This window comes from Neovison vison, chromosome 1, assembly GCF_020171115.1.
Source record: "Neovison vison isolate M4711 chromosome 1, ASM_NN_V1, whole genome shotgun sequence".
Lineage (NCBI taxonomy): Eukaryota > Metazoa > Chordata > Mammalia > Carnivora > Mustelidae > Neogale > Neogale vison.
Window position 1 is genome coordinate 288991621 of NC_058091.1, and position 15803 is coordinate 289007423.

General features: G+C 41.1%; 1 protein-coding gene across 8 annotated transcripts in view; it reads left to right on the forward strand.

The window, feature by feature from the left end:
- The window catches only part of CAPSL (calcyphosine like), a 30523-nt gene extending 15270 nt beyond the window's left edge, over positions 1-15253 (forward strand). For 5 of the 8 annotated variants that reach the window (XM_044232777.1, XM_044232783.1, XM_044232805.1 and 2 more), the window contains exons 3-6: positions 2520-2697; positions 2990-3199; positions 7744-7847; positions 14629-14717. In XM_044232777.1, the coding sequence (XP_044088712.1) occupies positions 2520-2697; positions 2990-3199; positions 7744-7845 (490 nt within the window). In that variant the 3' untranslated portion in view covers positions 7846-7847; positions 14629-14717. Of the gene's footprint in view, positions 1-2519; positions 2698-2989; positions 3200-7743; positions 7848-13662 lie in introns of all 8 variants that reach the window. The other 3 variants (XM_044232789.1, XM_044232799.1, XM_044232762.1) reach the window with 3 other exon arrangements.
- The last annotated feature ends 550 nt before the right edge of the window (positions 15254-15803 follow it).

Genomic DNA, 15803 nt, shown 5'->3' on the forward strand with positions numbered 1-15803 from the left:
GGCTTAACCCACTGAGCCTCCCAGGCGCCCCCTTTTAAAAAGATTTTTAAAAATTAATTAATCAATTAATTTACTTGAGAGAGAGAGAGCTTTCCATGGTGGGCAGGGAGAGCAGGGAGAGAGACAAGCAGACGCTGAGTGCAGAGCCCAAGGCGGGGCTTGATCCCACCATCCTGAGATCATGACCGAGCCAAAATCAAGAGTCAGACGCTTAACTGACTGAACCACCGAGCCCCCCATTACCTCTCTCTGACAGACTATAGGAGAGCCTGCCATGAGCCAGGTGAATGTACATTCGTGGGTGAACAAGGCCCCTCCAGACCCCACACAGGCCTTAGACTGAGGAGACTGAGTGTCACGGAAGTGAGAATCTCTGTGGTGACATCGTGTGTGAGAGAAGTACAGGGCAGCCTCAGGGGCCCCGGCCTCACATGCGGAGGTTGTGGACGGCTTCTCTTCCAGTGAGGTACTTGCTGAGTATCAGGACTGTCACGTTCAATGGTCTCAAATTCTCACAGGAAGCCCAGTGCCGTCAGAAGTCCGGACTGTGGACACATGGACCCTGGTGGCCAGGTGGCCACAGTCCAGCAGGAAGACTAGCCCACTTCCCTTCACTACCGTATCACACTAACTTCCACACTCCACCTCTTTCATTCTGGATCCTATCACTGTCCTTGGTGCAAACCCCTCAGGGACACTGCCCTCTCACCTACTCACTGACCCGCTCAGTTGAGTCCCTCTTGCTACCGGCATCCCCACCCCCCAGACCAATCCCTAACAGCCCTGCCCCTATGAGCCAGTTTATCCATTTATCGGATCGTTCATGCTCAAATGTGCCGTCTTGTCTCTGCCCCTTTACTGGTTTTGCCCTTTCCTTAATCACTCTTCAACTCAAGTGGAAGCTACCCCCTCCTGTTTCCTTCGTGATTAGACTGGGGTTATGGTTGTTTGAGACCACATTAGGGAAGCACCATTTTCATCGCATCATGTCGAGGATGCCTACTGTCAACTTGGCTTACCACTGATGATGTTGACCTTGATCATCTGGCTGAGACAATGTTAGTCTGGCTTCTCCAATGTAAAGTTACTGTTCCCTCCCTTTCTGTATTGTAACCCTTGAAGGAAGTCTCTGTGCAGAGCCACACATAGGGAGTGGGGACTATGCTTTCCTCCTTGAGGACAGAGTATGTGCACAATTTATCTGGAATATTTCTACAAGAGAAATTTGTCTTTTCTAAATAATATTTGCTTATTTCTTTATTGAATCATTTACTTAAACCAATACGGACTCATGGATATTTAGTTTATACTTTGGGTTACAACACAGCACTATTTTATTGCCCAAAATTGAAGTCTGGGCCTTAGGAGCTCTTTCACTTGGCTCCTGTGTCCCTCTGATGTAGCCCCATCAATGTAGTTTTGTTTGTTTTGAGCACTTCCTTACTTTCTGGTATAAGATATTCCAAGTTCATCTTGTATATCATGCCCCAGTCCTAGAATCAGACATTTCTCCAAAAATCCCCATTCCTTTTATTGAAGAATTGTATTAGAAACCAAGATCTAGGCTCTAGATGTGCTTGTTAATGGGGTGTTACTTCTAGGTTCTCTTAGCTGACAGAAAAAGAAAATATATGATATATGTACATAGCTATAGATTTTTATAAGTAATCATTTTATTTATATTAAGCTAAACATGAGTTCATATCAATGTCTCCAACTCCAGCCCATTACCCGCATGCATCAGACCATTCTAGCCTCCTCCCTAGCTCATCTAAATTCTCATTTCAACAGTGATACACCTAACTTCCAGCACCTGCCCTCTGTTTACTCAATTGTTTAATTCCAGTATAGCTTATAGCATGTCAGAATTGCTCACTCAAATCTCCATGGGAAATATCTTTATCAACTAGAGTCCGGTGCCTATGTGCAGTTCCTTGTGCCTTTAGTCCTATGCACTCTTCTAATTTCCACAGTTACAAGTCAGCATACCCCACCCCACATTCAGTGAGATTATTTCAAACTTTTGTAATACAGTTAGGTTCTCCTGTCACCGTCTACGTTCCTTCCTGGGATCCCCTGACCTTCTAAATAATTTTTTTAAAATTTATACACGTTAAGGTTTACTCTTTGTACAGTAAAGTTCTGTGGCATTAGCAAGTGCATAGGGCCACATACCCATCATTAAAAAATCATATAGAGTATTTTCACTGCCCTAAAAATCCCCTGTGCTCTGCCTATTCTCTTCTCCCTGTTCCCTTGCCTTTTTATTCTCTCTATAGCTTTGCATTTTTCAGAATGTCTTAAAATTAGAATTGCATAGCACATTTTATTTTATGAGAGGCTCAGAAGAGGCTCTCCTATTTTGGGAGGAGGGTTCAGAGCAGAATCTAGGGCTTCTGTATTTTACTTTAAAAAACTTTGAGACTGTTTATTCTTAAATCTTTATTCTTACCCCTTGTTCTCTGTTTTTTTTTTTTTTTTTTGGTCTTTCTTTTTGTGTCCGTGTATGTTTTCTTTAGAGTGTTTCGAATTATGGATGACAATAACAACCGAACTCTTGACTTCAAAGAATTTGTGAAAGGGCTAAATGATTATGCCGTGGTCATGGAAAAGGAAGAGGCAGAAGAGCTCTTCCGGAGGTTTGATAAAGATGGAAACGGAACAATAGACTTCAATGAATTTCTCCTTACATTAAGAGTAAGTGGCCTCATGAATCTGTATCTGCTGAGTTTGGCTTTCACATGGTTTGGGTTGGCTATTTTAAGGTTTTGTTTTCAGAAGTTGTCAGTGCACTGTGGAGGAGATGGGAAGAAGATCAGCAACAGGTCTAGGGACTTTTCAGAGTAATTGTCATGCATATTGTTTAACGGCACGCAAACCATTTCATACCCTTGAGAGGAAACAGATATTTCGTGATGTATGATACAAAACAAGCTCATTTACTTGCGTTGTCTGTATGTGTGTGTGTGTGTGTTTTCTATTTGTCTAGCCTCCAATGTCTAGAGCCAGAAAAGAGGTAATTATGCAAGCTTTTAGGAAGTTAGACAAGACCGGAGATGGAGTTATAACAATTGAAGATCTTCGTGAGGTATATAACGCCAAACACCACCCTAAGTACCAAAATGGAGAATGGACGGAGGAACAAGTATTCAGGAAGTTTCTGGATAACTTTGATTCACCCTATGACAAAGATGGATTGGTAAGTAGAAGAGCTTAGCTTCAGTGGAATTTCTTCTGTCAAATTTGTAATTTTAGTTAGGAAATAGAGCCAAAGCTTTAAGAGATATGTGTAACATATTCCTTATAAGTAGAAGTAAAGTATTTCCTTAGAGACTATCTAGAAAGTTGGGAGAGGAAGTGATAAGATATGTGTGTGTGCACATATATTGGTAAGGGATCCACACACGGCTAAAACCCCATCATCTGGACAACGTGGTCCTTTGATTTAACACTCCATTTCATGGTCACTGTACTTACCGTACTTAGCCAGCCACATTCCAATGAACTAGACTGCAGCAGAGCCTATTCAACTTCAAAATGAAACCATAATTTAATTATTTGAAACATGATTCACAAGGTGTTTCAGGCTGTGGCAGTGCTTTTCACACTCACCCCCACAACATTGTGTGTCATCCCACTTTGCTATGCAGGCCTGTCATTTAAGGGAGGCCCTCAGTAAAGGGAATGCCAGATAACAGAACTCGCTTTGATTTCATCGTTAGTGGGCTTTGAGAAACTACAGTGGCCTTAAAAAATTAAGGCAACCACCCCACCTCCGTTAACTGGTATCTTTAGGCTACAAATGCCTAGTCTGATAGGCTAAGGAACAGCATCTCTGCAGCTGTGTCACGCTGAGAGGACAGTGTCAGTCGTCTGTCTTTTATCAACAGCCGTAAGTGGACTTTGGAACTTGGCCTCAGTTCTGCTATTAGGTGTCTTGGCCGCTCTGATGATGGGGAAGGGAGTGTTCTCCTTGGCTGCCAGTCAGTGCAGCAGAACCCTAGGGAGGGTTCTTCACCCCCGACTTACACAAGAAGAAGAGTGGGGCCCTGGGCAGGAGGAAAAATGGCAATGGTAGGAATAGGAAACAAGGCTTCCCCTTCTGAAGGGAATTTCCCCCAAATTTTTCTGTGAAACTTCATGGAAAGTCTTATTAGCAAGGGGTTAGGGGACTACCTTTCTTTCCTTCCTGCTGACATTTTCCCCCAGGGGACAGAGAAATACCCCTCCTTTTAGTTGAAGGAATTATAGAGGTGGATTAAAAGAAGGGGTTAGGGGTAGATTTTGTAGGGCAGCCTAATGCTTAGGGACAGACATAACAGAACTGAACCGTATGTTTTCTTCCAACATAGCCAGCCTTTGATCTCTGAAATGGGAGTGGAAAAATAGTCAACTGCCATTTCCCCAAATTAGCCCACCTCTACATGAGATCCCAGGGTGTACTTGCCTGCTCTCTGCAGGTGGTTCCTTCTCCCCGTTGCCAGGGGAAACCTCAGCTGCTCTTTGCTCTAACCCAAGTCAGAGTGGCCTGTTGTTATGATTCAGCTGATTTAAAGTTCCCACCCCTGTCCTTTCTGACATTTATTTTAACAAGCCATCTCAAGTTCTCAAATACTCATAAAGGTCACTGGGGGTTTTTAGCAGTTATAGTGTTTGATATTACCTGAATATCACAGATCCTGTATAAATGCCCAGCTGACTGTGCCCGATCATCATCTGGGGGATGGGTTAATAACGTACATTGCTGGCCACCGGGCAGAATATGTAGTTCTGTAGCAGAACTACAGAACCTGATGATTTTCGGGTGGAGATCAAGGATTTGCAATTTTAGTAAGGGCCCCCGATGACTCTTAATCATGTTCACATCTGAGATCCTTGTCTCTAAAAGATTCAGAAGTGTCCCTTTTTAATTACTACATATAATACGTACATGAAACTTATGCGGCATAATTACAGATCTAGATCATTTATTGAGTACTTACCTACTGGGTATTGTGCTAAGGGTTTTATAGAGCGATCTCACCTAAAAGACATAATGAAAATGTTTCTGGAATGTGATGCGTGATTCAGACTTTTGTACACTGAATCATATTTTAAATGCACAAGAAACTGTTCATGTAAAGAAACTCCATGGTAAATTCTTTCATAAAGAGGATAATTAGTTCTTAACATATCTTTCCAAATTGAGTTGTTTTATACATCAAGATTTCTTATGGTGAAGCATAGCTATGTTTGAAGCCAGTGCACTCATTTATGGTTAAAATATATAGCTCATATCCAAATAAGACAGAATTTAGACTAAGGCAAGAAATTTAGTATACTTCTCAGCTAAGGATGATGCTCAGATTTGTGGGCTAAGCTCTCAAGTAGTCATAAAGTCTCCTGGGGTTTATAGTAGTCATGGATTTTGATGTAATGGTCCTGTACTAGTAATTCCCATACCCCACCCTCCAAGAAATGGGTGCACAGAAGTCATGTGGATGAAAGCAACTGTATAATGTATGAAGTGAACCTTATTCACTCTTATTTTTTTTTAAAGATGTATCTATATATTTGAAAGAGAGAGACTGAGCAGGGAGAGGGAGAGAAGCAGGGGGAGAGAGAGAGAATCTCAAGCAGACTCCCCGCTAAGCATGGAGCCTGAGGTGGGTCTTGATTTCATGACCCTGAGATCACGACCTGAGCCAAAATCAAGAGTCAGATGCTTAGCCAACTAAGCCACTCAGCCACTACCCTCTCTCCTACTCTCTCTCTAAATCCCACCCTAGTTGGTTGAGATTTTTTACTTCTTGTTTTTAATATCTATATTTGAAAGTTTTCATTTATATATTTCATTTTACAGTTACAAATATTTAAAAAAATCTCTCAGAAGTAGATTAGCCTGTGAGAGAATATGGGTCTTGTTGTCTCATCTATCTCATAGAGTTTTTTTTTTAATAATTAAAATTATTTTAAATATATTACTGAGTATATGCAAATAACCTAAACTTATCTTACAATTTTTTAAAAATCAGTCTTAAACAGAGAAAAGGGTACTGTACTCTGTATCATGACTCAGATATTCCCCTTGTTCCCCTCTGGGACACTCTCCATCATATAATAAATAGTCCATCAGCTAAGGTAGCATCATCAAGAGGCTGACCAAGAGCAGACATGTCCGCTTTCTCACTTTTTACTAATGTCCAACAAGATAATTCAGTAGTCAGGTATTATTAGTGAAAGGTGCTTTACTACGATGAGGGCAAACTTGGGGAAATCATAGGATTTGCGATTCAGGCTATTCTCCGTATAAGGTGAATCTCAGGAAACAAGCAGACACCTCACTAAGAATAACTGATAGCCTTTTCTGACATGATCAAATATCTTAGCTCTGATGTCCAGTTTTATGTAACCTGACTCTCAGATGGGGTTTCATGCTAGATAATGGATGAATGCAAAGGAAGATATAGGTAAAGAAATTGAAGAATGGAGAACATTAAGAGTATTCTGATTTTAGTAAAAGCTATGTACATCAACTTCTACTTCTAGGCCACTGAAAAGCCCAGCTTAACTATTAGCTCAGTCCAATGACTTTCTTCCTTCTGGATCTTACTATTTTGGGTTCATGTGGGAGCTAGGATAGAGAGTGAAATATGGATCCTGTGACTTTTCTTCTCTGTTCACTTATAATTGCAAAAAAGGTAAGTGGGTGAGTCAACTCCATGATTCTTAGAAGATATAGGTGGGCATTCTGTGAAAGAGGGGTTTATTTTTTATGGGTGTATTTATGGGTTTATTTATATGGATTTATTTATTATTTATTTATGGGTTTCACTTTTTGTGATGCTTTTAATCCTTTCTGACACTTAACATTGAGGGCTAACAGCCATCATAATTGTTTCTGTGTCCTCCTGTGTAAGCGGGGCTGTACTTGGGCTAAATTGATTGGTTAGAGAGCTCAGTCAAACAGGAAAACAACAGTTCTTTCCCTGAGTCACCTAATCACGTCAGCCCGTATAGTTGAATTGTAGCGTACATATCGTCTATACCTATTAAAAAATAAGATTGATAACTATTGTTTCTTCTTTCTAGAAGGAAAATAAAATAAAATTCTAGCCTAGGTAAACACATTAATTGATATTCCAAAGAAACAGTTAATAGACACAGGATGGAGAAAGGACCCATCCTAGGGGGTGTGGGAAGGCATGGAGCAGAGGTTGCCTTTTTTTTCCCACTCACTTTGTGCCTTGAAATGTGTACATTCTATTTAAAAAAAAAACACAGGACCATGGAGTATTTAAGTAGAAATCTGTTTCTTTATCCACAGGGCAAAATCCCACTTTCTGAAAGGTGAACCATTACTTGCCCTGACCCAGAACCCGAAGCACTATTTCTGACATGTTGCAGAAAGCCCATACTAACTACTAACTACCACTAAAGAAACTTCTTTCTCATTCTGCGTTTCAGTCACACTTATCCAAACAGATGGGCTCCTGCACTTAAAGAAAGGCAAGAGCCTGTGTCTTGCTTTTCATTTCGGTTGGTCTGGAAATTTTCAAGACTTTCTACTCCTTTTTACCCTCTGCTACCCCTCGTGGCCATCCTCCACTTGACTGTTTCCTCTCGTCTGAGATCTACTTTTGATCTGTGTCACTAAAGAGCCTTGCCCCAAGTTTTTCTCTCGTTTCCAGGTACTGGTGATGGGCCTCTACTGAAGTGGTGGGAAGCAAAGTTTTGTTTTTGTGTCTGACTTTTCCACTGCAGGTGACCCCTGAGGAGTTTATGAACTACTACGCAGGGGTGAGCGCGTCCATTGACACGGATGTGTATTTCATTGTCATGATGAGAACTGCCTGGAAGCTCTAAATGTAGGACCTGGGGACCAGGGTCTTGGGTATGGCCACGTGGCTCCAAATGGTTAAACATCAGCCCCGAACCGGGATCCCATTTGATTTCATGTTCATCCCAGTTTCTTTCGTGTCAACGCACACTGCATCTTCTGGGGCAGAAAAGACAGGATGTAGTTCATTGTGGCCTCACTTTGCTAAAGCTGTTTCCTTAGCTCTACTAGAGGGATTAATTAAAATAAGATTCAAAAAGCTACTAGAGCCAGGCTCTAGGATACATACACATGTCTAATAAACATAGGTGTCTTCTTTGGCCATAAATAAGGGTTTGACTATTTTAATTACAATCCCTACCCACGCACCCACAGTCTTTCTCCACCCCATTTTAGATGGTCTGTTTCTAGGTGGGAGAATTCACCTGTTTTTATATCTGACTGTAAATATTTAAGTGCTTCAGTTCCAAATTGGGACCAGAAGAACCACACATTGGCCTCAATTTTTATACCTGAATCTTAAGTTTCTCTGCCAGTGGTTTAGGGAAGCCTCAGTTTGGTGAGTAGGTTTAGAATGACATTTTTGGGTCATCTAAAGTGTCTGTGAGAGAGGAGGCCAACTCCTTGAGCAGGTGAGCTAGGACCATCCGTGTGGTTAAAGTCTCAGGCTGGGCTGTGCTCTCAGATATTATGTGGGATCTCTTGCCCTGTGAGTGAGCAGACCATATCAGCAAGCTTTCGTCTGGTGGAATGTTCATCTCCCCCGTCCCTGCCATGGGCCAATAATATTGACATTCCTACCAGTACAAGGGGGTGGGGTACTTGAGTAGGCCTGCTACTCTAAGATTTGACACTTCATGGCCCAAGATTTGACACTTCATGGCCCAAAGTGTTCTGCTTCCAGATCTAAGCTTTGGCTTCATATTGTCAGTGTGTGAGAGTATCCCCATGAAAGGCTTCTAAGCAAAGGCAGCCCCAGCTACTAGCAAATAGATATTGAAACCACCACTGTCCCTCTGTGTGTTCTGTGTCTGGGGCCAGAAGTAGAAGCACAGTGACAGCCCTTTGACTATGACTACCTGCCTTGTTACTCAAGGACAGTCCTTTTTGTCACCTCTGTCCCTGGCTGCATTCATCCCCTGCTTTGGGGATGTGGATTGAGATAATAGTCCCCTTTAAGATCCCATGTATTTAAGTGGCTCTGGGTTTAGGGTCAATCAAACACACTTACTGTATTTTGTACTAATTCACTTGTTTACTTTTTATCTCAGAGAGTTGGAAGTGGAGATCAAGATATACATTGATTTAAAATTTGTGAAAGCATGTGTTTCCAGATAAGAATCATAGAAGTTTGTTTGTTGTCAAGAAGCCAATTTCCCACTTCCCTATGACAGGCTGGACAAATGACCTTTTTCTTGAGGTTGGGAGCATCCCCAAATTATGGGAAGCTAGTTTTTCAGAAATTGATTGCACAAGTCTGGCTTTCCACTGACTTTATTCTCTAGGCTTATGTAGAGATTGACAGGCCAAAAGATGCCAGGTATTATGAAGAAATATGTAGAAATGAGGTAGAAATCCAGAAGAGATTATGATGGGATGCATAGGGGAAAAAAATCCATGTTTTCTGTAACCTGCACCTTGCAGATGATGGCGAAGGAGAGGTCCCAGGTTTCCTGGCCATGATTTCAAGTGTATTGTTCTAGATAGATTGTGCCTTTGATTTTGGGAATGAATCATACCTCTGCTTAATTGGAGAGTTAGCATGTGATTCTGAATAAGGACTAGGTTGTAGCTATCAGCTTTGTCTTCCCCAGTCGTTCTCTTGTTTCCTGTCTAATTGGGGCACAGCTATCAGATTTCAGATAACCTGTACCTCAGCGTGTATCTGGCCACATTCAGATGTCTCCCTTCCAGCAGGTCAGATTCTGGGCCCACAAATGAGGATTCCACCAAGGACCCCCGTGCCCAGTAAAAAAGATCTAACAATCTGATGGTCAAGAATCACTACATTCCTATTCTGAGTCTTATCTGTGATTTCTGGCCTCATCAGGGCTCACTCATAATTTAACTCTTACTCCTTCTGGTAGCAGGGGAGGAACAAACAGTCATTTAAGAAAAATCATTTGCTAACAACACTTTTCTGGATGTATTTTCTATTTATTTAACTTACACAATTTAAATATTACTCCATTTCCAATTTAAAAAGTAAATACTGAGGTCAGAAGCTAAACACAAAGAAATATCTCCAAACCTTAGGAGCACTTTACCTTTGGGGCCAGGACCCCAGACAGGAAGGAAGGAAACAAGCCAAAGAGAAGAGGATGAGCTTAGCAGCTTTTCATGAAACAGAAACAGCATGTAAAAATTCTGAGAATCAGGATTGGCCACAAGAAGCCACCAATATCAATACTGAATCTGGGTTCTAACCCTTTCCCCCGCCCTACCCGGCAAAGGCAAAACTAGGCAAGAATGGTGGTCTGACCCTAACCAGCTTCTTCAAGGGCTGGTTCCCATCCTGCCTGAAGAAGTCTTGGTATTGCAGCCTGAGGCAGAATTATTCCAGCCCATCTGCACGGCTAATTTTCCTAGATATTCGAATCTTGATAGGATTTTGTCCCAGACCCAAATGACACTCTGGAGGGTGATGCATGGCTCTTTGTAGTTTGGTAGCAACACGGAACAACATTTATACCCTAAGAGCAGCTTTTTAAGGCAGAGCTGGGTCCCCGCCAAGAAGGCTGCAGATTGCCTTTGTCACAGTTCAAGGTTGAATACATCCCATCAGTAAATATTTATTGAGTCACTACTATGTGCCCTGTTCTACTGTAGGCTTTGGGGATAGAGGAAGAAGCTATAGGATAAATGCAAACAAAACCACTGGCTTTGAACCCAAACCAAGAGTCCAGAGTTCAGAGATAAGAGAGGAGGAGAAGCATCAGCCCTGAAGGCAGGATAGTCGGGGCCCTTCCTATGACAATGTGCTGTAGGACCATGCAGTAAATTTACTGATTGTAGGAAGTCTATCAAGACACTGCCAGGAAAAGACCCCTTTATTCTTGGAGGCAGATCACTGTCAGCATTTCACTTCCCTTGGCCACTGTGAATTGCCTTGCTGAGCCATGAGAGTACAAGTAGGGAATGATTCAACCCTCTTTAGGTAACCTACAGAGGCAATTTGTTCTGCTGATGTTTAATCAAGTGGAGAGATGAAATTAACCAAATATGTATTCTTGGCTGGTGTGTGGGGCCCTTCTGCTCCTTCTTCATGAAATTCTACTAACATCCTCTGAGTGGTATACCTTTTTGGATTTATACATAACCCTCTGGGGCATAAAAGAACCCCCCCCACCTCCAAATTCCAGTTTCTCAGATTGGTCAACAAACTTGCTTTCCTGGAAATTGTAAGCTGCTGCTGTAAATTAAGAGCTTATTGAAAGAAGCAGCAAAGTTTTCAATTTTAGAAATGCTTATGATTCAAGGAAAAATAAAGCTGCCAAAGGATCTGATAGGTTGTCGTATAATGTCATCTTCATGTAACTGATCCTTTGGAAAGCCAGTTTCTTAGTGTGCTTCTACTCCTCCAAGTTGCTGATGTGGAAACTATATAACTTAGAGAGAGATAACTAGCTTTTTCCTTGTCTTAAAAAAAAAAAACAACCAAGTTACTAAATGAGTCCCTTAAAATTAAGTCTTATAAAACAGATGACGAGTGAAATCTGTTGAAAGAAACATAAACAAATGATTGATGGGGGTTCTGAGAAGCTGCTGTGTGAGAAGAGCTCTTTTGCCACCTCAGTTGGTGTGGTGAGAAGCTTGTGGTGAAGCAGCTCTTCCTCTCTGAGAATAGCATGACCTTCTTGTTTTATTTTCACACCTGCTTCGCCAAAGCCAGTATCTTCCCTCAGCAGAATAGAGTGAAAGGTGCTCTTTAGGAGTGAACCCGCTGAAAATGTGAGCCACCGACCAGTAGCTGAGGTTTTGATAATGGAACTTGCAACAACCAGAAAGGTATATCATATCAGGGAAAGAAAAATCTCAAAATGAACCGACCTGTTCTAGAGTCTTCTTACTCTTCATAAATGGAATTTATTTGTTTATGATTTCTCTGGAGTATGACACAAATTCTAACAGCCACGGAACATGGTTGATGCCATTTCTGTTTCACCAAAGTTCTTGTGAGCACCATGAGTTTCCTGTTCCCACTCTCGTTCCCAACATAGGGACAAGTGCCGCACGGCTCAGATGTGTCATTCTGCACGAGACCCCATAATAAATTTAAGAGGGACCCTGTGACTCAGAGCTCAAGCCCCTGAAATTTTGAAGCAAGATCTGAGTATGTAGTTTGTAATCCTGTCATGAAAGACTTGAATAACTTTTTCTTTACAAACCTTTGCATTTGGCACTCAGACACGGGTATTGATTCTGGGAACATCTTGATCTTACACTTGAAAGGTTTGAGTTGCTGGTCTCCTAGAAACACTCAGACCACATGCGGAACTGATGATGGCCCGTGCTCTGAGAGAGCCTTGGAACAGAAAAGGAACCTGTAATTGAGAGAAAATGACAGATGGCAGAGTAGCTTCTCTTGCCGGGGTTATAGTGAGCCTCCGATTGCTTCCACCTTGATGGGATAAAGTGCAGCACAAATGCAGAGCATTACCAAACACCAGGCATTACCTTCTGAAACCTGGATCATTCTTTTAGTTTCCAAGGGGACTGCAGAATAAACTCTGTTCCATAGATTTCATCCTGAGTCATGCCTCACATCTCATTTAGCAACATCATTCCACAACCATTTATTTAAGATTATCTTTGAAGCTGCACAGTAAATAGAGTAAATCACCATTAATTTAAGCTCCTCTAATTGAGCTCACTTAGGGTTTGAGTGAAAATCTACTTCCGTCTCACCAACACTAAAAAGGATGGGTTCTTAAGCAAGTCATTATGTAAAGATTATAAGAGCTGTGCCGGCTTATGTGCATATATGTTTTACAGGTATTTGGAGATATCTGTTTGCACATAAATGTAATTAAAATGCTAGTCATAAAAAGTTCCCACATATCTGAAAACAGCCCTAGGCCAATTGTTCATTGGCAGGACTTTATTTATCTAACTGTGACTCAAACCATTTCTAGATAGTGAGGAGTTCCTTTATGTAAATCTTATCCTGATAGTATCTTTAATTGAAATTGAAGCTGAAAAGGTGTTTTATAAAGCAGAATTTCAGTGACATTATGATATAAATTTTCAAATATTTTGTTTAAAAAATCTATACATGCTCGTAGTGGGTAAGCTATGTATGCATTGAAAGCAAGAATTAGTCATAATGGCAACAGTTAAGATATTGCTTTGAGGAACCAGAAATTAAGAAGATTTTGAGCTACAAAGTTAGATCTAATTTAATATCTAATACCAACTTTGTCAATTTACCACATTATCATATTGTGTCTTGCCATTCACATGATTTTCTAATTTAACAGAATTCCCTCAATTTAAGGCTTGAAACATTAACAACCCTGTACTAAAAGAGTTCATCTAGCTTTTGTTTCTGTTTTAAAGTCTTTCCAAAATATTTTTCTCTTTAATAGCTAACATGTTACATATCATGCTTCTTTTAAAAGTTTACTTCCCAGATAGTGCTTTTGGATCATTTAAAATGTTGCTTGTGTGATAATTCAGTTGAAGGGATGAAATTTATTCTTTGAAAATGATAAGGCCCTTTTCAAATTGTACTTGCTCATGTTTTTAAAAGGACAAAATGTAACTTTGCCCCCCCACCCACAATTATTTTGAGCCAAGAATGAGAGTTTGAAAATTTGATGTCTATATTCCTTTTCCTGCAGGGTTGGACTACTCCCATTTGGCAGGCCAAGCAAGTTCCCGCAATGCCCAGCCTCTGAGTGGTACCCCTAAGACTGTGGGGAATAGAATACTCTGTGTGTTTGTATTAAGAAACAGGGGAGGGTTAAGCGGGAGGAGAAAGAAATGGAACCCACAGACTGATTTCTGCTCTTTTAATTTCATTGCCCATTATAGGCTTCACAGGGCCAACGACGAAACACGAATACACATCCTGACCAAAATGAGAAGTTTGCCTTTTAGCACCTCCCACGTGGCTAGTGCCTTACATCCTGTTATTGAATCCCAGCCATCGTGGATTCCTGGGTGTCCAAGGATCCTGAGAAGCACCCCATTCTCTAGTTCTATCCTTTATTGCAGTCATCTTACTTAAACTTCCTTTCCTTAAAGAGCTTTTTTACCTGTACATTTATGCTATAAATTTCTCTAAAGTATTAATAATAATCACAAGTATAATCATGCCAAGTATGCTCTGGAGTAGAACGGTCCCATAGGACCTTCTGTGATGATGGGAATGTTCTCCATCTGTGCTCGCCAAGATGTCAGCCTCTAGCCACATACGGCGATTGAGCAATGGAAATGTGGCTAGCGCAACAGAGGAATTCAGTTTTTCATTATGTTTAATTTTAACAAATTTAAACTTAAAAAGCCATGTGTGATTAGAGGCTACTGTATTGGATAGCACAGCTCTAAACATTTTTATCTTAATGCAAAAGGTGATGGTCAGTGGGCAGGTAGGGTCTTTAGCCTACCGTGCAAGGGCCCCACCTCAGAGGGGAGGGGCAAGCCAGGTTCCCTGATCTCAGAGTCAGTTACCTGACTCTGCTTGATTGTCAGTGGCAGATCAGACTCCGTTGAAAACATTTGAGGGAGAATGTAAAATGCCTTACCATGTCTCACATATTTTGACACCATTTCCTTCTTTTTCCCCTGCCCTTTATCCCTCTCAGGTTTCGAAAGAAGAGTTTTTGAACTATTATGCTGGTGTCAGTGCTTCTATTGACACGGATGCCTATTTCATTTTAATGATGACAAAATCCTGGAGATTATGACTTTCTGTCTGTTAATTCTTTTGGAAATCGGGGACTCTCAGAGAGTGGAATGACTTTGAAAGACGTCCAATGCTATAGATTCTTGATAAGGTGTAAACTAAAGTTTCTGAAAGATCTAGGATTTTAAAAGCAATAGATCTTCAGTCATCTTACTTAATGGCCTGGATCATATGCATTGCTTAAATGCCTGAGGATATATTTTTAAATCAGAAAGAAAGGAAGAACAGAAGGAAGGAAGGAAGGAAGGAAGGAAGGAAGGAAGGAAGGAAGCAAGCCATGAAGTGAGACTGGCAAGTGGTTCTTTGGTGAAATAATGTACCTCTTGTTACAGTCATTCCTCTTACAGGGCTAAATGTAGATGTTTCCCCAAATCTCTACTTGTTCCCTCTCTGTCCAGTCTTTAGCAGTGCGTGATGATAAAAAGATTGGAAGAACATCTGACTTTGTAAAATTTCCTGAGCTTACTTATTCTAATGTGTCTCTCGGTGAATACAAATAAAATTTATTTTATTCTGAAATTTAATGGTCTTTTTTACTTTTTTTTTTTCTATCTTCATATTTTAAGCCAGGGATTTAAAGTCAACAAATGCCCACACATGCGTGAACAGGGGTCATAAGTGATTCTGGTGACAAAAGGAAGGTGAGCTCAGTTGGCCCGCTTGGTAGAAGACTAGGATTTTGTGGGATCACGTCCTGGGTCAACCTATCAGGAAAAAAAGACTTGGAGGCTTTCTGGAACTTTAGGGTACACCAGTGAGGAAGACTTTCAAACTGTTTTGGGAATTCATCTTTGGAACCCACATTTAGGCTCCTCCATAAGGCAGATGATGCAAGGTTTCCTGACCCATTTGTCTTCCTCTAATATTTGCTTCTCAGGAAACAAAAGTGGCTGGAAGTTGACCACACATATAACCACAGACCTTCATCTTGGAGAAATGAGGTGGGAGAGGGGATGAAAGGCTGGGCTTTTCAAACGTTAATGAGCCCCCAAATCACTGGAAGAACTTGTTGAAATATTAATTCTGATTCAGAAGGCTGGAGTGGGGTTCGAACTTCAGCCTTTCTAACAAGCT